The sequence below is a fragment of the Furipterus horrens genome, unplaced genomic scaffold (assembly GCF_987537825.1).
Source record: "Furipterus horrens unplaced genomic scaffold, mFurHor1.1.pri manual_scaffold_6, whole genome shotgun sequence".
Lineage (NCBI taxonomy): Eukaryota > Metazoa > Chordata > Mammalia > Chiroptera > Furipteridae > Furipterus > Furipterus horrens.
The window spans coordinates 155501195-155527026 of record NW_028327176.1 but is presented as its reverse complement, the minus strand read 5'-3'; the positions used below and the strand labels follow the sequence as shown (position 1 = coordinate 155527026).

General features: G+C 38.2%; 1 protein-coding gene across 1 annotated transcript in view; it reads left to right on the top strand.

The window, feature by feature from the left end:
- The window catches only part of TRAPPC3L (trafficking protein particle complex subunit 3L), a 40032-nt gene that overhangs the window by 1947 nt on the left and 12253 nt on the right, over positions 1–25832 (top strand). Inside the window, exons 2-3 of the mRNA XM_090280603.1 lie at positions 1036–1133; positions 5814–5913. Coding sequence (XP_090136729.1) covers positions 1036–1133; positions 5814–5913 — 198 coding nt within the window. The remainder of the gene's footprint in view (positions 1–1035; positions 1134–5813; positions 5914–25832) is intronic.

Below are 25832 nucleotides of genomic sequence, written 5' to 3'. Positions count from 1 at the left end.
CATATTATTAGGCCTTATTTTCCCCTGCATGTTTGGCTATCCAAGATACCTGGGCCTAGAGGTAAGGACATCTCTTCTAACCTGGAATCCACATTTGATCTTTCATGAAAATAGAAGATTATGCACAAAACAAGATTATTTTCAACAGTAGTAATTCTTCCTACCTCCCTCTCCCTCCCACCTCTACTCCGAACACGACTTCTTTTGTGCATCTCAGCGATAATTGCTGTCAGAGGGGTATCTGCAGTCTCGGGCTCCATCCTGTCTCTACCAGCTGCTGGGTAGTCAGACAAGTCACTCATTCCTCTTGAGGCCTCAGTCCCTCCTCTGTAAGCCTGAGAGCACTGGAATAAATTCTTTCCAATATCCCCTTTTCTTTTACAGATAGTATTCAATGGTCAATGCAAAACAGAGACTTTTTAAAAAATGGATTGATTGTGCTTTGTATTTTTTGTTTCTCACATTTTCAACCTATCTATGTTAAACCAAATCTAAGTTAGCCTCAGTTTTAGTTTTAATTTTTAACTCACTTTGAAAATAAGAGATTTTTGGAGATCTATAAGGAACATGCAAATTCTCCTGTTTTTTTAGGAAAAAAATTCATGAATTAACTGCTATATTTGGATTTATCCTGAAGGTCTCTCTGGCAGATCTGGAATTAATCAGGGAGTGTGCAGACTCATGAGAAGTCTCACCCAGTTATTCCTTCCAACTGAAAACATGGGCAGCATATGCCGAACGTCATTCTAGAACAACAACAATTTATGTTAGCAGTTAGTATGTTTTTAGGAAGTTTCTCCATGAAAATATTTTGCAAGTTATATAATACAAGAAAATGCATAGAAATATGTTCCCTTGTTAAGAGATTAATTTTATTTCACAGCTATTTCTCCCCTCTAGCACTGTATCCAAAATATAGGTACAATGGGGGTTGGAAAAGTAAGCAAGTGATCTGGAAAGCTGGGTCCGACTGAAAAATAGAGTAGTTTATTGTTCATAACTGCCTATAACACAAAATCATCCATTTTTCTCTAGAACAAAGATCTCTTTGTCCTCACCTACGGAGCTCTGGTTGCCCAACTGTGTAAGGATTATGAAAAAGATGAAGATGTGAATAAATATTTAGATAAAATGTAAGTAGAAGTCTTTCATTCATGTGGAATGTGCATTATTTCTTAATGTCCTCTGCATTTTGTCCACGCCTAATGACATCACTTGCTCCATTCCACCAGCTCTCTTTCTACTTCAATAAGTAACATCTTAAAGCTAGAGATAACTTCTGCCAGCTGCCACTGAGGTTGTTACAAAGTGTAAAGTAATATGAAAGGACTTTGTCCCCATAAATATCAAGCGTGGAGTGTTTTCTTTTCAGTTGGAAATTATTTCTTTGTTAGTTGTTTATAAGCAAAGGGGGTAAACTGAAATTTTTCTTTTAACATGATGGATCATCAAATTCAATTCTTTTCAGATGTCTTTTGTTCTAACATAACTTCTTTGAATATAAATATATGCTTATTTAAACATAGACCATCTACAGAAGGATTGCAAAAGGCTACTAATAGTAGTTACCTGAGGGAACTGGGAAACAAGGGTTATAGGTAAAAGGCAGACCTACTTTTTCCTATTTATTTTTTGAATGCATTTACCATTACTATGCTTCAATTAAAAAATATACTAGAGAAACACACTTCTTCCTTTTAAGATAAAGCCCCTTCTACTTCTCTTTATTAATGGAGATTCTTTCTGCACAAATTCAGCCTTTAAATTTCTCAGAATAATTGTATGAACATCAGATTATTGCCCAATAATAAAATATCTGTCAACATTTTTTAACCTCTTAACTATGGATCCTGAAAAGGACTCTAACATGCCAATTACAGAAAAATTGGTACTAGTTAGAAGATTTAATAAGACACGTTGAATGGAAAATTTAGCCTCGCTGAGTTGAGCATCTTGGCTTTTTAAAAGGCTTCATTGTATTTTCAGTTAGAATACAGAAATAAAAACATAAAAGAAATATTAAAGAGTTTTTTTCTTGAATTCTTGGTTTTCTTCCTTTCTGTTTATTCTTTTTCTATTGGAAAGTTGTTTTTCATTGTCCTGTATTTATTATGCTCCATGTAACTTTTTTATTTTTTTGTTTCTTCTTAATTAGTTATGAGCACTTCCTTAGCTAAACTGTAAAAGTGGGAGCTGCTTAAGCCTTTTTACACTTAGGTCATACTTAAACATGTCAGATAGCACTTTCAGAAGTTACACCATTTTATTTAGCTTATGTTAAATTTGCATTGCTGTGTGAAAGATCTATAGAAAATGCAGAAATTCACCTATTTGACTAAAAAATACTTCTGGTTAGCTACTACTCATGTGCACATTTTAACAAATGTGAATAAAATATTAGTTAAAAAATAAAATTTGAGAGACTGCCAGAAGGGCTTGCCTTAAGAAAAATAATTCATATTTGGATATCTTTAATAACTTCTGCTGAGAGCATCTTACATTTTTAATTTGATACATAAATATGCAAAATATCTAGTTTGCAGAAGCATACCCTTTGACCAAAGCAATATACATATGTGTATATGTGGCACCGACTATAATGTTCTGGCTTCTCATCACTGTTTTCAGGGTGTAGCCCTGTGTATGTATATGCATAAAAATTAGAAAACACTGGAAGCATTTTTTAAATCCTAGTACAACTATTTCTGTAAACTATACATTCTGTTTTTTAAAAGTCTATTGTGTGTGAACTTCCTAACAAGAATCAGAAAATATTTTTCTTTTCTTTAAAATGTATTTTATTGAGTATACTATTACTCTGCCCAGTACCTCCATTCCCTCCAGCAATGCCCTCTTAGTTTATGTCCATGGGCCATGCATGTAAGTTCTTTGGCTTCTCCATTTCCTATACTGTTCTTAACATCCCCCTGTCTATTTTGTACCTACCAATTATGCTTCTTAATCCCTGCACTTTTTCCCCCATTCTCCCCCTTCTCCCTCAGAGCTGATAAACTTCCAAATGATCTCCATATCTATGATTCTGTTCCTATTCTGGTTGTTTGCCTACCTTATTTTTTAGATTCAGTTGTTGATAGTTGTGAATTTGTTGCCATTTTAATGCTCACAGTTTTGAGCTTCTTTTTCCTTAATAAGTCCCTGTAACATTTCATAAAATAATGGCTTGGTGATGATGAACTCCTCTAGATTGCTGGATAGAGCAATCTTAGCTGCCGGTCCTTGCCTCCCATCACATTGAATACTGCTTGCCAGTCCCTTCTAGCCTGCAAAGTGTCCTTTGAGAAATCAGCTGATAGTCTCATAGGCACCCCCTTGTAGGCAACTCTCCGCTTCTCTCTTGCTGCTTTTAGGATTCTCTCTTTATCTTTCACCTTTGGCATTTTAATCATGCTGTGTCTTGGTATGGTCCCCTCTAGGTCCAGCTCGCTCAGGACTCTTCATGCTTCCAGGACTTGTATGTCTATTTCCTTCACCAGGTTAGGGGATTTTTCTTTTCATTTTTTTTTTGTAAAGTTTTCAATTTCTCACTCTTCTTCTTCTTTTGGCATCTTTATGATTTGGATGTTGGTACCTTTGGAGATGTCCCAGAGGCTCCTTATACTTACAATCCTTGTATTTTTAAAATTATTTTTTCTTCTTGCTGTTCTGGTTGAATGCTTTTTTTCTTCTTTATGTTTCAAATTGTTGATTTGAATCCCAGCTTCATCTTCTCTACTGTTGGTCCCCTAAAGATTTTTCTTTATTTCACTTAGTGTAACTTTCATTTCTTCCTGAGTCTTATTTTGTTGCTGTACTCAGTGACTTCTTTGAGCATCCTAATAACCAGTGCTTTGAACTTTGTATCTAATAGGTTGGTTATCTCTGTTTTGTTTAGCTCCTTTCCTGAAGTTTTGTTCTGTTCTTACATTTGGGCCATATTTCTTTGTTTCCTCAATTTGTCAGCCTTCCTGTGTTTATTTCCATGTATTAGGTAGAACTGCTTTGACTCCATCTTAATAGTGTGATTTATTGTAAAAAAAGGCGCCTGTAAGTTATTTGGGGCAGAACCTTAGGTAATCACCAGGGCAGGGCAAACCACTTCCCCACTTTGTGGTTCAGCATGGGGAGAGGGCTTTGAAAGGCAAAAGTGTCACTGACTGGCTTCTGGAGGTTTTCCTGGCTCTCGCCCTGTGTGACTAGAGCCCTCCCAGCTATTGCCCTGGTGCCAAATCCTAGAGGAGGTGAGTCTGAGTAAGTCCTCAGTCCATGCAGGCCCTTTAAGAGGAGTTTCCTGAAAATCTGGCAGTTACTTCTACCATCCCTACCCCCGCTGGTTTTTACAGCTATAAGTTTTGGGGATTTATCATTCTGGTGCTGGAACCTTACTGTGTGGTCTGGCCTGGGACTGTGATTGCTATCTCTCAGGATATCTCTCCCAACTTTTATCCACTACACGTGAATGTGGAACTGCTTGTCCTGCCGCCTCTTCGTGCCACACCATGTCTTTGCACCTCTCCACCCATGTCCATGTCTCTGCCCCTCCTATCCATCTGGACGAATGTGGCTTCTTTAAATGCTTGGTTGTTGGTCTTCCATACAGCTTGGTTTTCTGACAGTTCTGGGTAATATTTGTTTTGTGGTCTAGCTGTAACTTTTTCTGTAGTTATGTGAGGAGGCGCAGCGTGTTTATCTACACTTCCATCATGACCAGAAGTGCCACCCAGAAACCATTTTTCTGGTAAGGCAAATAAGCTAAACTGAATGTTGCTATCCATTCAGAAATATAAATAGAATATCTCATAGATTTAGTGAATAGATGAGTACTCTGACTTTAAATCTATCTATCCCCAACCTCCCAATCACCAAATATCTCCCCCCTTTTTAGACCCTACAGAGTAAATATTACCTCTACAACCATTGGCGTTTTTATCTTGCTGGGTCTTCTGTTGCTCCATTCAAATCACTTCACTTGTCTATTACATGTGGCTGTGAAATTACAAGATCAGTCTGGTGTCACTGGTTTGGCCAAGGCAGTCTTGCTTTTTTTTTATTTCCTCAACTAGATTGAAAGTTCTTAGGTTGATCTTGTTCAAGGTGTCTGCTCAGTCATCTAAATCGCATACACAAATCACATCACAAGTGTACTTCAAGTACTACTCAAGCTATTTGTTGCAATGTGGAGCTAATACAAATACTTTCTCCCAGATCCCATAGATTGTTTCCCTGAAATGAAAAATGAGTTTTCTGAACTTGACTCTTTTCTTTTCACTAAAATTCAAAGTTCTAACTGTTGACATCTACACTGGCAACAAAAATTGATTTCTCTGTTTCTCTCATCCCCTTCTTCCAGAGCCCATGGCAAGCATGCCTGCCCTCCTACCATGATAATGCTGACAAGGAAGAATGGGCATCCAGCTATCATACCTGTAGCAGACAAGTTAGCTAGACTCTCATTCTGTTCCCATCAACAGCTAATGTTGAGAAAGTTAGTTGCTAATGAGAAACATTGGGCCACAAACACCAACCACCCTTCTTTACCTTTAGTGTGCACTGTCAAGTTTGAGCCAGCCTTGAATCCTCAAAGTCCATTGCTTGTGGATTAGTTAATATTCCCTGGATGTGTTGCTCTCTGCTTCTGTGACTTGTGGGACAAATAAGGAGCCCACTGTCAAATAGTCATCTGACTTGTCACATTTGATTTAGTTTGTTATCCACTTGTACACATGCTAACCAGGTGAATCCATTCTTAAACATTGATAAACTTCACTAATTACTCAAATATTAATTCCAGACCACACTCTTTCCTTCATTCACAGGGGATATGGCATTGGAACACGGCTGGTGGAAGACTTTTTGGCTCGATCTTGTGTGAGACGATGCCACAGTTATTCAGAAATTATTGACATAATTGCCCAGGTAAGGGCATTTTTAGTTCTGTTGATATGTTTTGAAAAATTTTGATTACCCTCAGTTTGGTGGGCTTTTGCTCTGATGGGACAGGTTCCATTTGCATCCATTGTTAGGTGCTAAGAGAGAGGATTCTGATCAAAAAGCATCTTATTTCAGCACAGAGATAAAGCTATTGTGAGCAGAGATAAATGCTTCCAGGCATTTAAGCATCTATTGATTTTTCTAACCAAATGGTAAGTGTGGAATATGTGTCCCACTCTGGGGAAAATGTTTTGAGAAGGTAAACAGAAGGGAGGTACAATAAGGCAGCCCTATAACATACATGCCCCAAGCCAATTTCTTTATGTAATCATTGTCAGCAGATGAAAGGAGGTAGTCTTTGGCTGTCTCAGAGAATATCGTTGTCGTCATTTCATTCCAGGAGCAATGTTTTCCCAAGAGAAAAAACAGAACTTCCTATAAATGGATGTGCTCTACAAACTCTCAGAACCCTAATGTATGAGAGACAAGTTGGAATTATCTGGGCTAGCTCAAATTTCTGATATAAGATGAGATTGGGAAATGCACCCTTAGCCAGAATTCCTTTAATTTACAGGCCTAAGGTTACAAACCTAGAAAGTATGCATGAATTTGAGACATTTATAAGATCCGGGTATGCTGTCTCTAGGTCCTCACAACTGACCAATGTAGTCAATCTCATCCTTTTTTTCTTTTGTGACCCCTAATATTGTTATATATTGCCCTACTGACTTCACATAGTGGCAATAATAGTTCTAGATAGTGGTTTGTGATTCTAAATGCAGTTTTACATATTTTTGCCTTTCATCTTTACTGTATTCTTGTGAAATAGGCGAAGTAGGAGTTCTTATCCCCATTTTCCGGATACGAAAGCTGAATCCCAAAAGGAATATGATGAAAACTAAATACTAGTATATGTGAAAAAAACTGTACATTAAAAATAATCTAAATAAAAGATTTTCCCACTTATTATTATTCTTACTTTGTTTATTTCATGGCTAGTGAATCATGTAGTTGAAATTTAGGTCTTCTAGTCTTAGTGTAGTGAGTTTACCATACTACTAGACAGGTTAAATTCTTTTTCTCTTTCCATATTTGCAGACTATAACTGGATACCAAATCAGTAATTTGAAAAACAAAATAATTTTTCACTAAACCAATTCTGTGGGAAATACTAAAAGAATAATAGCTATTTAATGGAAAGCAAATATTCAAAGTATATAAATATAGATGATTGTGTCCTGTTTCTCTAAAAAGTGCCATTGGGATTTTGATGGGGATTGTATTGAATCTATAGATCACTATGGGTAGTATGAACATTTTAACAATATTAAGTTACCAATCCTTGAACACAGGATGTCATTCCAGCTGTTTGCGTCTTATTTAATTTCTTTCATCAATGTTTTATAGTTTTCTGTATACAAATATTTCACCTCATTAGTTAAGTTTATTCCTAGGTATTTTATCCTTTTTTGGTTTTATTGTAAATGAGGTTGTTTACTTAATTTTTTGGGGGGGGGGATAGTTTGTTGGTTTTTGTTTGTTGATTTTTGTATCTTGCAAACTTTTCTGAAATCATTTTTAGTTTTAACAGGTGTGTGTGTGTGTGTGTGTGTGTGTAATCTTAAGGTTCTCTACATATAAGATCATATCATTTGCAAAAAGATACAATTTTAGGTCTTTTGTTTCAGTATGTCTGCCTTTTGTTTATTTTTTCTTGCCTAATTGATCTGACTAGGACTTCTAGTACTGTGTTAAGTAGAAGTGAAGCTTAAAAATGTTCATCATTGAATATAGCAATGGGGAAAGGATAGTTTCTTTAACAAATGGTTCTGGGAAACTCGATACCCACATTCACATAATGGAATTGGACCCATATCTTACAGCATACACAAAAATTAACTCAAAATGGATTCAAAACTTCTGTCCTTATTCATGATCCATTCTTATCAATGAAGAGAATATTTTGTCACCCTCACCATTCTTTTGTGCAGAGGGGTACTCTCCTGGTCTTTGCACTTTCCTTCAAAGGCCTGGTTTCCTTCTTCTTAATAATTTTCACTTCTCCATCAAAATGTTCTTTTACCTTTGGGAATGATGTCACCCAAATTCAGGAGCACTTTAACACAGATGAAGGGTCAGGTTTTAGTTATGTATTCACCCATTGATGCTTTGCTTATAATTGGCAGCTTTCATTTAAAGTTCTGCTCTTTGGCAGCATTATCTCATTAATCCTTGTAGCCTTTTCTCAGAAGAAGCAAGTGGCAAATGTTAGGGTCAGTTTTATAGAAAAGTGGGCAAGGTCAGAGGAAGTTTACTGTGGTTACATGCTGCCTGTGGAGCATAGCAGGGTCAGGAATAGAACCTAATGGTTGTGACTTGTTTGGCTGCCCTCTCAGACCATGTACTTAGACCGAACACTATGATCATCCTTCTCAAATGCTTCACACCTGTATACCGTGGCTTCTGAAGCACTCACAGATCTCCATCCTGGCTCCAGGGAAGAAAGAGAGGGAAGTAGAAAAAGAAGAAGAAACCCATGTCCAGATGAGTGAAGTGGGTCCTCTGAGAGCTAGTTAGTGAAAGACTCCACATAGAGTGGATCTCCCGACCTCATTCTCTGCTCTGCATTTCTCTGCCTCTGGTAGAGGACACTTATGTAACCTCAGATAATAATAACATTCCCCTCTTGTTTTCCTCACTTTGCTTTTTCCAAAGAGAAGAGAAGGTATCTTCATCGCTAAGCTTCTGACAATTTTTTTCAAAAATTGTACCATCTAGTGGTATGAAAAGAAATCCCATGAAAAAGGTCAAATCATTGATCAAAAAAAATCTTTAGTCAACCTTATATTTTATATAAAAAAGAGGTGACACACTAATTCTAAAGTCACCTTCCTGAAACATTAAGAGGTATACATTTTTATTTCTTCTATTTTTCAATTAGAGTTTACATTCAATATTATTTTCCTTTAGTTTCAGGTGTACCCCACAGTGGTTAGACAATCATGTAACTTTATAAAGTAAGATTCCTAATATTTCAGTTACTCACCTGGCAAAAAGGTATTAATTTTTAAATTGTAATTTTTATCATATACAAGTCAATTTTTTTGGTAATTCCCTCGTAGTACAACAACAAATTTCAAGTAAGACACGTAACTTAAATTGTTAGCATTATAGTATGATGTTTAAAAAAAAAACTTTAGTAATACAGAGATTTTTCTGAAGAAAAACTCAAAGTAATTTGTGCCTATTATCTATCTTTCCCTTACAAGAGCTTTATGAAGTAGAGACCATCTCTTAATTAGCCCCATTTTACTGATATGTAATTTAGACTTAGATGACATTCCATAGACATATAGAAAAGCCAACTTAGAATTTATTTCTTCTGACCTGATTCTAGTGCTTTAAATATATATATTTGTTTCTTTAAAATATATCTTTGAAGATTTCTCCTATATGGTCATTGTTTTAGGAAAAATGAAAATGTGGAAATTGCAGTAGAGTTACCTTAGCTGATTTTAGTGGTAATAATGAGATAGTAGAGTTTAACTATACTTAACAGGAATAAAATCTCTTTCAATTTCTTATAAATGCAAGTAGAAAAAAATTGTACTTCTCTGGTTTAAAGTCTAAAAACCACTTCCTTACTTACACAAAATATATTTCATAGTTTCCAAACACATTTATTATAATTTTATTATTAGGAGGAGCTAATTGGAGATAAACTTGATCATTAAAATCAAAATGATCATAAAGGTTAGGCTTGGCAAGAATGATAATGTTGCCTTTTAAAAATAATTTAAACACAAGAAGTTCTGGTCCTCATCAGATTCAGAGCAATGGTCTAACCAAATCCAAGAGTCCACATCCTGCTCAGCCACATTCCCTCTGTGTGACCGTGAGAAAGTCGTTGAGCCTGGCTGAGTCTCAGTTTTCATATGTCAGATGAGACCTCTCTCAGCTGAAGCTCTCTTGAATTTCAGGTATTGTTTTCTCTAGCTTAAATCTGGACATCAAACATATTTGAAAATAGCTGAGTGTCCTGGCTGTAGCTTCCAAGGTCTCCTTCAAAGCATTTCTATCATACTTTCTAGTTACTTACAGTGTTAACGAGTGGCTGGCCTCACATGAACTTTGTTCACCAAGGCTGGGAAATGTCATTATGATGGTTGTTCTGAGGGGGTAGAGGGACTTAGTAATTTTTCAGTATAAACATCTCATCATTGGTATTGTCACAGTAGGATGAAATTTTAAAATAGAGAAAAATGTGGTATAAAATATGCTTAAAATATAACAATACTTTTAAAACTTCAAATTCTGACCTTTAGGTTAAAAAATTGGAAGCCAATGTATTGTACATGTTGGAAATTCTGGAAAAAAAGTGAAATAGTTTCCTTTTGATGATTTAAATTGAAACTTTAATTAAATACTATAAGTAATGATTTTTTTTTTGAAAATCAATGAAATAATTGAAAGGCGTTGTTCATAGGAGGCAAAGAAAATGCCTGAAGCAGGGAAGCAAAACTAAATGATGATGGTTGTAAGCATGAACTGTAGGACAAAAGATTTAGGAATATAATCCAGAGAGAAATCTAAATGACAGAGGGATTATTTTTTTAAATTGGGAGAATCATTTTTATTATAAAATGCTCCATTTGAGATTAGGGTTGAATTTACACAGAATTCCAGCAAATCATCCTGGTTATATTTCTTTTGTCCCAATTCTCATCTGAATGCCCTAAACTGCCATGGCTGAATTTTTACTAGTTATTCAAATATTTTGAAGCCTAAAACCCTGAAGTCACTTTAGAGTATTGGCAGCTCCGTGGCCATAGACTTGCAGTCTCCACACAGGTTTGCACTCAGAAGCACTGATTTAATACCTCAACAGGGACATTCACAGCTGACTTTATCAGACATTTTCAGAGAGGTATGCCTGCCTGCTGTGGAGGGAGAATCAGTGAGGGTCTGGTCAGGAAACAGAAACCACACAACCATTTCAATGAGCAAGGTTTAATATAAAAATTATTAACTGTTTATAGGGCATTTGCTACTAAGAAAGAAAAAAGTGCTAAGGAATCCCCTATTGCTGAGAGAGAATACCCAAAGAAGAAACACATTTTGAAGAGGGTCCTTCATCTAAGGCTGGGGTTCAAATGTCTTTGGAGAAGCTCTGATCACAGCCCGTGGAAGGTGGAAACGCCTCTGGGTTCCCAGGCTGAGACTGGTGTGCAGGGAATTATGGATCAAAACTGATAAGCAGGAGACCCTCCTGGAGTATAAGGGCTGAAGCTGGCAGGGAGGGCACTATGGGTTGGAACTAGAAGCTGGGCAGTGGAGCCATGGAGTATCCTGTGTGCTGCCGGTCATTTCCAGCAGGGGTAAGTCAAGAAAAGGCACTTTAGAGCCAGGAAAATAAGGACCTTCCTTCTGCTCTGTCTCTGCAGAAACTTCGACTGGCAAAGGATAAATATTCTTAAGATCTAATTCCAGCATTAGAGCAAGGTGGTGTTTGGAGTTGACAGCCAATAATCTAACAACCAACACAGAGACCTGAGCTATTCTGATTTTTTTTTTTTTTTTTTTTTTTTTTTTTGGTGCACCTTTAAGTGCAACTCTAGCAGACTGGTAGAAAGATGTGGCAAAGGAACCTGGATTTTTTTCTTACTTAATGTGGTGTCAGCTGCCTACAATTTAAGATGCAAAGTATTATAGACCAAGGAGCACAATTTTCAATGTGCAAACTTTTCTTCCGAAATAGGTTTCCTGTAAAACACTGAAATTTATTAAATGTAGCCACTGCCTTTTTAAAAAATTAATGTTTCTATTAGCAAATTTATGCTCTCTTTCTCACTCTCTCTCGTGACTATAAAATCTACTCTATTTTATTACTGTTAGAAGTGCTATTAAATGTCCTTATTACCAAGAACTGCAATATAGCTGACTGGCTATTATCTTACGCTCTCTTCCTTGAAATTCAAAGGAAGTGAGATGCAAGGCAAATGACAGACTGACACCTAAGCTACCACCCAGTGAAAGGTGTATTGAGAGCTTGGAGCTTAGTCTTATAACTGGTGTAATGGTCTTACAGCTCATGTAATGGTGTTATAGGTTTTAAACTGATGAGGTCCACTTTCTGAAATGTTCATAGATCTCAATGTGAAACTTAGTTTGCATTGTAGGAAACAGGAATTATAGTATCAAGATGCAGAAGTGAACATGACAGAACAACCTTGGAAATGTAAAGGAACTCATAATTAACCTTCCTTAGAACATTTTTATTATGAAAATAGAGCAATGTAAGTCTGCATTTTAGTTTAATGCTTTAATCAGCCTGTAAAATACAATTTTTTATTGTGCTTTGTGCCTGTTGATCTTCCAAAAATTTGCTAGTGACCAGCTTCTTTTGTATATATTTCTATTCCCCATCTAGCTAGAGCAAGTGTTTTACAAAGAATGGGAACAATATGGGGTTTTCTTGAGTCATGGTAATACACGTAAACTTTGTCTGATTTGATACCTTATTGTATTATCCATTAAAGTTATCTTTCATTTCTAGGGAATTTTATTTCCCCATTATCTCTGTAAGCTTTTCAAAAAGAGAATAATTCTAGGCACTCCTAGAGTTTTGCCGACTGAGCCATGGCAAACCAGAACATTATAGACATGTCACATACTGTTGAAGTGACTTGAGAAAATGTTTGAAAATCTTACCACTCATCTACACCCTATTACACCTCCTAGTCTTTCCAGAGGAGGGCAGTAGTCCACATTCATCTCCAAATTAGAGAGTCCTACTTTTTCCCCTGATATTTATTAAATGATAGACAGTGAATCCATCTTGATCATTTTATTGAAACCCTTTATTTTTCCCACTATTTATACAATTGTAGAAAGTTTCAGGAGAGTAAGGAGATTCATACTTGTTACAATGAAGTCAATGGTGATTACAAAATACAAGCATTAAATAGGTAATCAAATCATTAGATATTACATTTCCTTTAACCTAATAGGCATATATGTTTTTCAGTTTATTATAAGGATAAGTAGAAAAAGCAATTATGCCTCTCTTTGATCTAAGATCTAAAAATAATCTTCTTAGTGACACAGAAATATATTTCATGATTTTCAAACACATTTTTAATAACAGTTTTATTAAAAGAAGCTAATGAGAGATCAAATCAATCATTCCCATTTATTGTGGAAAATATTTGAAATGTACCCTAAAATTTGTCATGGAGCCAAATTGTGTTAGCCAGACTCCTTTAAGTTGCTAGCCTTTGGGTTATGTCAGGTCACAGGGGTTTATTGTAAAGATATTCTGGGACACAATAGCTAGGCTTCATGGGAGAACAAAAATTAGAAAATCCTTCAGTCTGTCTTGTTATCTCAGGAGCAGGAATTTGTGGTTCCTTACCTACTTCTGCCCTTCGCCATTTTGGTGACTCAGCTATTCTCTGCTTATTTTGCTCTTACAACTACTTACTCATTTTTTTTAATATATTTTTTAAATTTCTCAATTACAGTTAATATACAATATGATATTAGTTTCAGGTGTAGAACATAGTGATTATGTTACTGAACAAAAAAAGGGGTTTGTCTGCCTGCCACCACAAAAGCCAGACTTCTGAGGCAGCTGGTGGTGAAAGGGGTAAGAGGTTTTATTCAGATGCTGCATGATCTGGGCAAATGTTGGAATCTCCATTTCAAAGCTCATCTCTTCCACAAAACCCAAACTGCAACCATTCTCAGCAAGACCAAAATAAAGACCAGTGCCTAGATTTCCTGCTTCATTTTAGAGTACTGTATTTTGAAGCCCACAGGTAGCTGCTAAGCACTCATCCAGGTATCTTAGCTTATTCCCCGCTGCTGCTCCCCATTTCAGACTCCCCCCTGGAGGCCATGGGCCACGTGACTGCTAAGGCCAGAGGGATCGTGCTCCCAGGAGAGAGTGCACAAATGCACCCACAATTAACTCGCCACGTCAATGAAGGAGAGAGAAAGGAAGAGAGAGGAGGGGAGAGGGAGGGGGAGAGGGAGAGAGAGAAGGGGAGAGAGAGAGGGAGAAGGGGGGAGAGAGAGGGAGAGGGAGAGGGGGAGAGAGAGGGGGGGGGAGAGAGAGAGACTTCCTCTTGGAGGTCATGGGCCATGCAGCTGATAAGGCTTCTTTCTTTCTTTCCCCAGACTAGACTGACAGGCCTCTTTGGTCCAGCTCCTCCCCTTGCACCATTTGACTTTTATTGTGCATGTGCCTGCCTTCTGCCAGTCCCACCTCCAATCTGATATCAGAAGGGGGTAGGAAGGCTTTTTTCTCTATCCAGTTTTCTTGCTAGCCTTGTGCATGCTCAGTGTAGGAGCTGCACTTAACCCCCCAACCCCTGGGGCCTCCATCTTGGCTGGGGTCCGGGATTCCCTTGACCTCTCTGTCAGCTCTGCTCAGCGGTGGGGGCAGGCAGAGGGTCCACAAGGCACCTGTTCAGTTATCCAGGCAACGTGACCTCATGCCCTGTGGAAGTGCAACCTGCAGCTGCCCTGCAAAACTCAATGTCCTCACCGTGGCCCCAGGCGGTTTGTGAAGGCATTCATTGACTGGCTGCAGGCCCTCAGTACTTGAACCTCCAAACTTCATCTACTGGTAATAATTAGACATTTACATGCATTACAAAGTGATCACCCTGATAAGTCTAGTACCATCTAACACCATACATACTATCATACATAGTTATTACAATATTTTTGACTATATTCTCTGTGTTCTCCTTTACATCTCCACGGTTGTTTTTATCACTGGCAATTTGTACACTGAATCCCTTCACCTTCTTTTTTCTTCTCTTCACCTCAGTGCTTCAGCTTCCCCAATGTTTCTACTGCTGCATGGCTTCTGTTTACTTTCTTTTCTCCTTGTCTTGTCTGTCTTTTGCCCAGTCACCCAAACTATGACTCTCTCTGCGTCTCATATTTAAAGTTCCAAAAAGACAGCCTCTGTTTAACCTGTTCAGTCAATCAGTGGTCCTCTTCTGGGCAGTTTTCATGCTAAGCCGCTTCCAGGCCTATAGCCGAACTATGGCCTGATCGCCCAGGCTCTCAAAAGCCTATTCTAGTCCCTTAACTGTAGCCAGAACAGCAGGATAATGAAACACAGAACATGACCATCATAGGAAACCCCTCAGAAGGAGGATTGGGTATGACAAACATTCAGAGATTTCCTAAAACAGGGCAGAGTAATTGTTACAGACCTTGTTCTTTCTGCCTGGAAGATTAATAACAGTAATGTATGAGTCTTACTTTACCTATGAGCCCGCACTCATGTTATTCATCTTACTGATGCTAGTATTTCTTTTCCTTTGCCCCAGAGACTAGAATTCCTGCACATGCTAGTGTAGCAGGCTCCATTTCATATGCTAACTATAAGGTATTGAAGTAGAAAGAATTGTCTTTGCTATGTATTTTGCAGATAATAATCAAGTAAGCAATTCTTTTTAAAAAAATGTTTCTGCTAGGAAGCATTCCAAGAGAAACCACATAGTTAGGTTAGATTATTAGCAAGTGTGGGACAGACATTTCTCAGAATAATAAACTCAAAGAAATGAAGGAAAATAATCAAATTCTCCTAGGAAAAATAATGTTGTGCTACAATAGATAGTATTAGATTTTCTTTTGAATTTCTTATAAAGGAACCAATTAGAAAATTTTGCTATGCTCCTCTAATCCTATGGGGGTTTTGCTTTGTTTCTCTTTTTCTAAAACGTTTTCAGCCCTTTCTCTTAGCATTCTGTATTTTTTTCAAAGAATGTTACCAGAGATGACCTGACTTTTTATGTGAATAGGAAACCTGCTAAGGTAAAATGAATTTGAACCAGGCTATTCAAGTCAGAGACATCAGCATATCTTAGGTCTTTTTCTTTCTCTTAAAAACAAAACAGTTTTGTTCCTTGTGATTCTGTAGTTTATTTTCCCTCCTTTCTTTTTCTTTTTTTTTTAATTACATTTGGCTTCTTTTATTTTCCAAACAATGTACATTTTAAAAAGAAATACTTTCTCTAAAAATCACCCTGGCCAGTGTGACTCAGTTGATTGGAGCACCGCTCTGTAATCGAAAGGTTGCGGGTCTGATTCCCAGTCAGGCCACATACCTCGGTTGTGGGTGTAATCCCCAGTCCAGGCCTATATAATCTACAGTTCAGGCATGTACAAGAGGCAACCAATTGATGTTTTTCTCTCACATCAGTATTTCTCTCTCTCCCTTCTTGTCTACCTCCCCTCTCTCTAAAAGCAATGAAAAATGTCCTCAAGTGAAGATTTAAAAAATCACTATATTTCATAATTCTGAGCATAAGCCTCACTGTAATATACCCAGTACAGTGCGAAACACTTGAACTATGTTGACAACATAATTCAGTGCACAAAACTGGAGGCTTTTCCCCCCTGTCCTTTGAATGATCTTTCTTTCACTAGATGAAAATTTAAACCTCAATTTTAAAGTTGCCTTTCACCTGCTTCCCCCGCTCCCATGCACACACAGATACACACACCCCTCCCTCCTAAACACAACTTCCTTGAAGGGATAGACTAAGAAATGCACCCTGAATGTCATCACACAGAGGGAGGCAATTTCTGCCCTGTGTTAACATCTCTCACTAATGTGGAGAACTGGTTTTTGCTGATGATACTCTCAACATGTGACTTGTTCATGCTGCTTTCACCTCCTCAGGGCTGGGAGCACATCACTACTGCGCCAGGCTGTCAGCCTCTGCAGATGATTGTGTGTCCTGGCTGTGCTTTCCTCCTCTGGGACACGGAGAGGAGGCTCTGTGCTCCCTACACAGATACTAAAGGGTAGCAACTTGCACGTAGCTCAGATCAACTTCACCTCAGGCAACTCAATGCTGTACCCAAGATACCTGCCAGGAAATCTCTCCAGTGCAGGGTGAGAGGTGGGGAGGGGGTTCAGGATGACTACCACTCATTTCACTTATATCAGACAGCCAGCAATTGTGACTCTTTTAGTTACAAAGATTCCCCCAATCCTAAAATATTTAGTATTTTGTCACTGTTTTGTAGGAGAATAATGTGTAAATTGATGTTTGAGAATTTAGCCATTATTGTATGTGCCTCCCGCCCTCGCCCAAAAAATGGAAGCACGAAACTGAGGTACTAAAATGGTAGAGTCCTCAGAGTCTAGGTTCGATTTGAGAGTCAGGCGCTCCTTATCATGTGACTCCTGCAGGGAGCTTAAGGGGTAGGAAGAGGCCAAGTGAAAGGCTTAGCCATTAGCAGACCTGTAAATGTAGGTTCACAACCAGCAGAGGGGCCATCCGTTATGAGACCGCAGAGGGCAGTTCTCGTGGCACAGAATAGGCAGGGGTGGATGCAAAGGTTAAAGACCATCCGTGCCCCATTGTCAGCACCTCCTGGGGATGACCACTGCCTTTAATCCCTCAACGGAACGATAGAAGCTAATCAGATTAAGCCTACAATAGAACATTTCTTTTTGCTATTAATTATTTTTCAAAGGTTAACTCACAATTTAGTGGTAGGAGCCTACTGAACTTTTTTCTATAATTTCCAACATATGATGTTAAAATAAGTGGGAGCCCTTGATAAGCAGGGATTGCATTCCATGAAAGTCACAGCACAACACCACACAGCATTCCAGAGAAGCTGGCATCACAGCTGAATGTCAGGCTGGTTTTCTACTTAGTAGCATTTCTAAGTAGGGACTAAGAGAATGGAAAAATTAGGAGGAAATAAATATCCTTTATAGTTATAAAATTCTTAATATTTTAAAAATACGAATATTAACAACAAAAGCAATTTATAAAATATTTTGAGAATTATTACCATTTGAGCCAAAAATCATGCCCGATAGATGATTAAAAATAAGATATTTTTTTAACAAACATAACCATTTATGCTCAATTTTCCCCTCTGAGTAGGCAAGAACTGCCTTATATAAACACCCACACACTTGAACTATGCCCCTTTGCACCTCTGCAAGGGGTGAAAGAACAAAAATGTAGGAAGCTTTCTTTTGTGGAAAAGAGTGAGTGCATTACCACAGGGTCTATGGATATTGCAGACTGATTGAGTCTAACTCCACAGATCAGTTACTTATGGCAGAGTTCCACTATGGAGGCAAGGCACTGGCAGGAAAATTACCCTTAAACTTTTACTATGACTACATTTGTGTAACTATTTTTTTTCTAGTCACAGTGAAGTATTTCTGAAGGTTCAAGTCTTAGTAAAGTCTACAAGTCATCTTCCCTTTCTTATAAATGTTCACCTTCCCCTTCAGCTTATGATCAGTATGTACATGAAATCTGACTTTAACTAGGTATTTTGTCTTCTTGGCACTATTATGTTCCAGGAGAAAGTTTTCAATCTTCCAGATATCTAAACACATGACAATCTAGTCTAAAATTTATATAATGTTATTAATCAATGTTACACTAATAAATCTAAATTTTTTAAAAAGTAGCTAAAGAAGGTTAAAACAATCTAGTCTGTCCTAACTTTCTATTGCAGATTCTTGGTTTTGTTTTTATTGCTTAACTTATTTGGATGAAACTCATGAGACACTGACTTGCAAAACAAATCTAGTCTGTGGATTTGTTGACAAAAGAATGTTTGACCTATAGCAAAGTCTTATAAGAGTTTATTTGAGCCAAATTTTGAGCATGTGCCTAAAAGCAAAATCTAAATGGATTGAGTAAAACCTCCAGAGAATGGCAGTTTTGCAACTTATTTTATACATTAGATTCAAAAGAAGAGATGTAAGGAGGGTTACATGAAATTCATTGGTGGTAGATTAAGGAGGCATGAAAAAAGCAAAGTGGGGAAATCTCTGAGATCAGATAAAAAGCAAAATGGAGAAACACATACTTCTTTAACATTGGTAGGTGCAGTATAGCTAATAATTAACATTTATAGCACATAATGATGGTATTTGGGGAACAAGATGATAATGAGAGTTCCATGGTCTCTGCTCTCTGCCTGAAGTTGTACCTTTGAGGGGCAGGAAAAGAAAATTACTATGACATTTCAAAGGTATATTACTCAAGATACATGAGAACAATGAACACATTCCACGTAAGGTCAAGGTTGACCTTGTTAAGAAAGCTATAGGCCTGGGATATGACTACCTGCTATGACTTGCCCAGTCAGGAATTTGTGATCTGATCAGACCATTCTGTCATTACTTTTGGTCATCGAGCTTGTCAGACCTGCCATGTGGCCTCTCTGAATTTATCAGTTTTATTATATAGCTCCCTTTTTATTCACACATTAAAAATATCAATAGCTTTGGAAACATTTCATAATGTAACTTTTTGCAATAAAATTCCTTACCAGGAGATGAAAACTATGGAGGAAATACTATGGGAAAGAAAATCCCGAAAGAAAAAGCAAGATCTATCTGGGTCTGAGGGTTCAGAGACACCTTGGAAAGGCCTGCCAAACTTTGCGTCATCCCTGCTTGGTGTCCTTCTTAGTTGTGTCAGAAGTAAGATTTTGTCCAGGCTTGGTCTGTCCACTCAGTCATTTTCCAGGGTAATGATTATCAATTCTTCTGCTCCATATAATAACCTGGAGGTTTCCCACACAAAGTCTGATGCTGAAATTCTATTTTCTGTTTTTAATCCTCACCTGAGACATGCCTATTGATTCTAGAGAGGGAGGAAGAGAGAAGGAAAGAGAAACATTGATGTGAGAAAGAAACATCAGTTGGTTGCCTCTTGCATGCATCCCAACCGGGGATTGAACCTGCAACCTTTTGGTGCACAGGATGATACTGAACCAACTGAACTACCCTGCCAGGACTCAGATCCTATTTTTAATAGATTAAATCATGGTCTCTGAAAATAAATCCCAGCAAAAGAACTTTTTAAGTGCTCCCCAAGTGATCGTAATTGGCATCTGAAGTCTTAGAGCAAAGGTTTTCAAACTGTGTTCCTTGGCACTCTAGGGTGATTGTCGTGGAGGTCAGGTGTCATGTGAGGGCTGCCACTCCACCAGACCCTCAGTCTAGATTTTTCCAGAGTTACCTCTCATTTTGTCTCTTTCAAGTGATTCAAATAAAATAAGATGTCATTGAAAAAAAGGTGGGAAACACTAGGAAGACATAATAAAGGATGGTCTTGATTGAAACAAAGCCCGCCCCATCATGGCTGAGATAACTGGCTTATCTCTGGGGCAGGAGGTCAGGAGAGAAGTGGTGTCTTCCAGGACATTCAGTCTGAAGAAGGTGGATATTGATAAAACACTAAGTTTGTAACTTCCTATTTCTTTAACTGCTTGACTTCATATACAGGGCCAGTGAGATCCACTCATAGTTAGCCAATTGTTTAAGGAAGCAAGGCTTTTTAAGATCGATTATTACTCTTCACATTTCCTCTCATGACACAAATACCAACAAACCCCCGGGAGTAATGATCTTGTGTTGGTTCCATCAGCAACCATTACTATTGCAGAAGTACATCCCTTTCTGTTAAATTTAGGAATAAATATTGTCACAATGCAATTAGTAATTATTTTATAGATTATGTACTATTCCAGAGGATGTAATATTTTGAGTATTGTTCTTAAGTAAAATTACTCATCATCTGAGTTTAGACTTCCCTTACTTTATCCTACTCCTTGAAACATCCAGAGAATGTGACTAGGTGAATTATTAATTCATTTTTGCATTTGAATCTCAGTTTTCACTACAATTTAAAACTTGTAAAGATTTTTCTCTGACATTGGCATGGCTGTATGATCAGGACATCTCAAATTAGAAAAAGATAGCTAGTCATACGGACAGCAAGAAATATGGGCACTAAAAGATGTAAAGATTAAAGTTTGGGGACTAGTCTATTTGATGAACTTTCCATTGCTGAAAATTCCTTTAAAAAATCAATTTATTATTTTTACCTAAGGAAATAAAATAGGAAGTTAATCTTATTGCTATAGTGAACTGAAAGCATGGTTTGGGCATAACCGTCCTAAATATCTTGAAACCCCAGGTGAAAAAGCTGTGCAGGATGGGAAAGAGCCGAGAGCCCAAGACAGAGGCCAGGAAACTCAGATAGACATCGATTCCCAGGGCCACAGCAACAAGCCAGCTGACTGGTAATTCATGCACTACTGGCTGTAAGATTCAAGACAACAGAGTGGAAAGGAACTCTGCGATGTACTAATCTAACACTCTGATTTTAAAAATGAGGAAACATGCTTTTTACTGTTAAATGAATATTTGAGAATTCATCAATATCAGACAACATTTTATGTGGTAGAAGTTGAGTCAGATAAAGTTGGGTGCAAATTTAGTCTCTATCTCTTATCTGTGGCTTAAACTGAACCTTTCTGAACTTCAGTGTTATTTATAAAAAATAGAAACAATACACCTTCTTCCCAGTATCCTTGTGAGTTTTAAAAATAAATCATAAGTAAAATATCCAGCACAAAATAGGTTATCATAAACATTAATTCTGCCTTTCCTCTTCAATAAAAGACAAATTTTAGAATATGGTCTCTCTTATAGCTACCCAAGTATTATTTCTGCATAACTCAATTTTAACAAATAATTGAACATTGAAAATATTATTTGAAACTGCCTCACAGCAGATTTCCTTTCAGATTCAAATATGACATTTTATACTTGTAATAAATATGTTCCAACCTACAAAATGGATTAAACTAACCTAATGCTCTTGATTAAAATCCAAAAGGAGTAACTCTAAAGCCACTGGCAATTGCCTTGCTTACTGGTAATGTAGATCTCCTTCTGGGGTCACTCTGTGCTCAAGCTCCAGCCTCAGAAACTCAGCTTGCCCCTTTGCCTCTTCTAAAATCTCATTATGGCTCAGCACACATTGTGAGTTTTATTAAGTCTTAGTCTGAAGTCACTGCTAGATGATTAGAACTAAAGCCAGACCCTTCTGTCAGCACCTCGAGACAGCCTAGGTTCCCTTGGGAATTTTGGGCAATGGTGGGATTGGGTTGATATGTAACAATCAAGGCAGCAACCACACAAAGGGAAATAATCTTGATTCTTGCAGCTTCCACATAGGAGATGCATATACAGATCCACTGCTCCTTGCTATTACCTCATAGGTGAGAGGCTGCAAATGTCAAAATATCAGGTATTGACTCTATTCTGGTTGAATGGGAGGGAAGAAGGAAAGGAGAGGCAGGAATAGGTGAAACAAGACTTACCATAAAATTAACTGAGTTTTTAAAATCCCCACCTGATGACATGCTTATTGGTTTTAGAGAGAGAAGAAGGTGGGGAAAGGAACATCAATGTGAGAAACATCAATCGGCTACCTGTCATAGGTGCCTTGGACCGAGAACTGAACCCTCAACCCAGGCATGTGCACTGACTGGGAATCCAACCCACAACCTTTCAATTTACTGGATGGTGCTCTAACCAACTGAACTACACCACGCAGGGCAAATTAACTGAGTTTTAAAAAATTACTATTACTTTTGGCTAAGATGGAGGCCTAGACAGACACTCTGCATCTCCCTCCACAACTAAGAAGGAATATAACTACCTCAAAACTAGAGACAACCAGAAGTTCCAGAAAACTGAGCTGCACGGAAGTCCAACATACAAAGATATAAAGAAGAAATACTCATCCAGACAGGTAGCAGGGGTGGAGCCAGGGCAGAGAGGATGCAGTGTGGCGGCATCAGCAGTGGTGGCAGTGGCAGGCTGGCAGAAAGCGCAGTCACACGTTTTAAAAAGTCTGGAGGGACACCTGGGGAGCACTGAGAGCACCAGACCAGACCATGCAGCTCACAGTTCCAGCGCTGGGAAAAATAAAGCCTCATTGCTTCTGACTGTGCAGACCAGTGTGGGTTGGGGCAGACGAAGAAACTGCCAATATCAGCAGAGTCGATTTATTTAAAGGGTCCCCATGGTCCTAGAACATCCGCAGACCCACCAACTCTGGGAATGACAGCCAGGGCAACAGCAAGAGAAGCACCAGTCCAATACAGAAGTGGGAGCAGTGTCTAGGAAAAGGGCAAGTGCTGAGCAAGTGGCATTGTTCCCTCACAGACCCCTCCCCCCAAAACAGTGCCACAATGTGGTGAAACGGGTTGCCCTGTACTGAGGAATACCTAAGGCTCCGCCCCTTACAATGTAACAGGAGTGACAGATCTACCTAAGACACAGAGGCAAACAAACACAGGAGCCTGTCAAGATGAGGAGACAGAGAAGTATGGCCCAAAAGGGGAAACAGATCAAGGTTCCAGTGGGAGAATAAGCAGTGAGGAGATAGACAACCTAACAAACGAGGAGATAGCCAACCTAACAAGATGCACAGTTCAAAACCCTGGTGATAAAGATGCTCACAGGCTTGACAGATATCCTTAAGTATGGCAAACACATAAGGGAAGAAGTGAAGGCTATGCTAAATGAAATGAAGGAAAATTCACACAAAACCAATGGTAAAGGGAAGGAAACCGGGGTTCAATTAAATGATTTGGACCATAAGGAAGAAAAAACCAGTCAACCAGTACAGAATGAGGAAACAAGAATTGGGAAAAAAAATGAGGAGAGGCTTAGGAACCTCTGGGACAACTTTAAACATGCCAACATCCAAACCATAGGGGTGCCAGAGGGAGAAGAGGAAGAGAAAGAAATTGAAAGCTTATGTGAGAAAATAATGAAGGAATACTTGCCAAATTTGGCAAAGGAAACAGACATAAAAGTCGAGGAAGCACCGAGTCCCAAACAAGCTAGACCCAAAGTGAACCACACCAAGACACATCATCATTAAAACACCGAAGGTTAAAGATAAAGAGAGAATCTTAAAAGCAGGGAGAGAAAAGCGGAGAGTTACCTACAAAGGGGTACCTATAAGACTATCAGCTGACTTCTCAAAAGAAACTTTACAGGCAAGAAAGGACTGACAAGCAGTATTCAAGGTGATTTAAAATCAAGGACTTACAACCAAGATTACTCTATGCAGCAGAGCTATCATTTAGAATGGAAGGGCAGATAAAGTGCTTCCCAGATAAGGTAAAGCTAAAGGAGTCCATCATCACCAAGCCATTATTATATGAAATGTCAAAGGGACTTACTTGAGATAAAGAAGATCAAATTTATGAACATTAAAATAACAACAAAGTCACACCTATCAACAACTGAATCTAAAAAATAAAAACAAAATCTAACTAAGCAAATTAGAATAGGAACAGAATCATAGGCAAGGGGATCATTTGGAGGGTTATCAGCTGGGAGGGGGAAGGGGGAGAAATGGGGAAATGGTGCAGGGACTGAGAAGCATAATCGACTGGTGCAAAATAAACAGGGGGAAGTTAAGAATAATCTAGGAAAGGGTGAAGCCAAAGAACTTATATGCACAAACCCATGGACATGAACTAAGTGGGGTGGGATTGCTGGAGCAAAGGAGGGTACTGGGCAGAGGGAAGCAAAGGGAAAAACTTGGGACAGTTGTAGCAGCATGATCAATAAAATATACTTTAAAAAAAGGGAGGGTGAGACAGGGATAATAAAAATACATGTTAACCATATTTTTAAATAAATAAAAAATATCATGTAGTATTAAAAAATTATTACTAAATTAATGAAATTCCAATAGGGACATATCAGTGGCTTAGTGGTTGTTTGAAACAGGACACAAATAAGTCTCACAGGTTGCCTCTGGTTGTTATGTCTTTTATTCTCCTTTTTAAAATGCATTGGTCTGTGGAAAATTGAGTCATATGGCAAATAGCATGTCCTATATTCTAGTTATACTTGCTTGCTTCTTCATGGTGCTAATTAACTTGTTTTATTTTGCTCATATTTTCGGTAAACTAGTGGTTAAGTCTAAATACTTGATTAGATCCAGATCTAATTTTTTTAAGGGAACTATTGCACAGGTGGTACTGTGTCCTTACTCTTATATTGCTTCACATTGGGAGGCACATAATGTTCAGTTGTCTCATTTTTAGGGATGCCAAGATAGACTAGTGGCTTCAAGTTGCATGGTTCTCACCCCATCGTGCTTTCACCTAGCAGTTTAGAATTCATTATTTATTATGTAGATCCATTATGTCATTAGGAGTTGCAAAAACAGTTATTTTCTAATTCTGAAAAGCTCTTGATGCCATGACCAACATTTATAAAGAGTGGCAGACCCTCTTGCATCTATTGCTTCATAGTGCCCCAAAATTTGGTGGTTTAAAGTAATAGACATTTATTTAAGCTCATGGTTTCTTGGGTCAGGGATAGACAGGACATAGTGGGAACTGCTATATGTGGTCTGCAGCCTCAGATAAGGTGGCTCAAAAGTCTAGATGCCTGGAATGGCTTCACTAGGACCGTAGTTCTGGGGTCTTTGTTCTGTCTTTTGGCTGGATTTCCTGGTTCTTTTGCATGTCATGTTTACTGAGGCTGGAATGTCCAAAATGGTTCTTCACCCACATGTCGGGCACTTAAGCTAGAAAGACTGGAACAATTGGGGCTGGCCAGGGGTGTCTCTCTCTCTCTCTCCCTCCCTCCCTCCCTCTCTCTCTCCCCTCTTCAGAGCTCGGGGGAGGGGTCTCAGGGTAATTGGAATTTTTACATGGTGGCTGGCTCCCACCAGGATGAGCATTGCAAGGGACCAAGGCATAAGCTGTAACACTTTTATAATCCAGCTTCACTTCTACTACATTCTATTGGTTAATTAAGGCCAGATTCGAAGGCAGAAGAATAAGACTCCATCTCTCAGTTGGAGCCATTGAGCTATATTTAATTCACCATGGTTAGGTTTTATTAAAGTAAAACCCACATGTTCCAATGATGCTCTGAAGTTGGTTTGGCTAGAGTCAGTGTAAACAAACAAACAAACAAAAAACTCACTGTAAACTTCCTCTGAAAATTCATACTGGCTCAAGAGAGCCCATGAGTAGCATCTCTTCCCAACTCT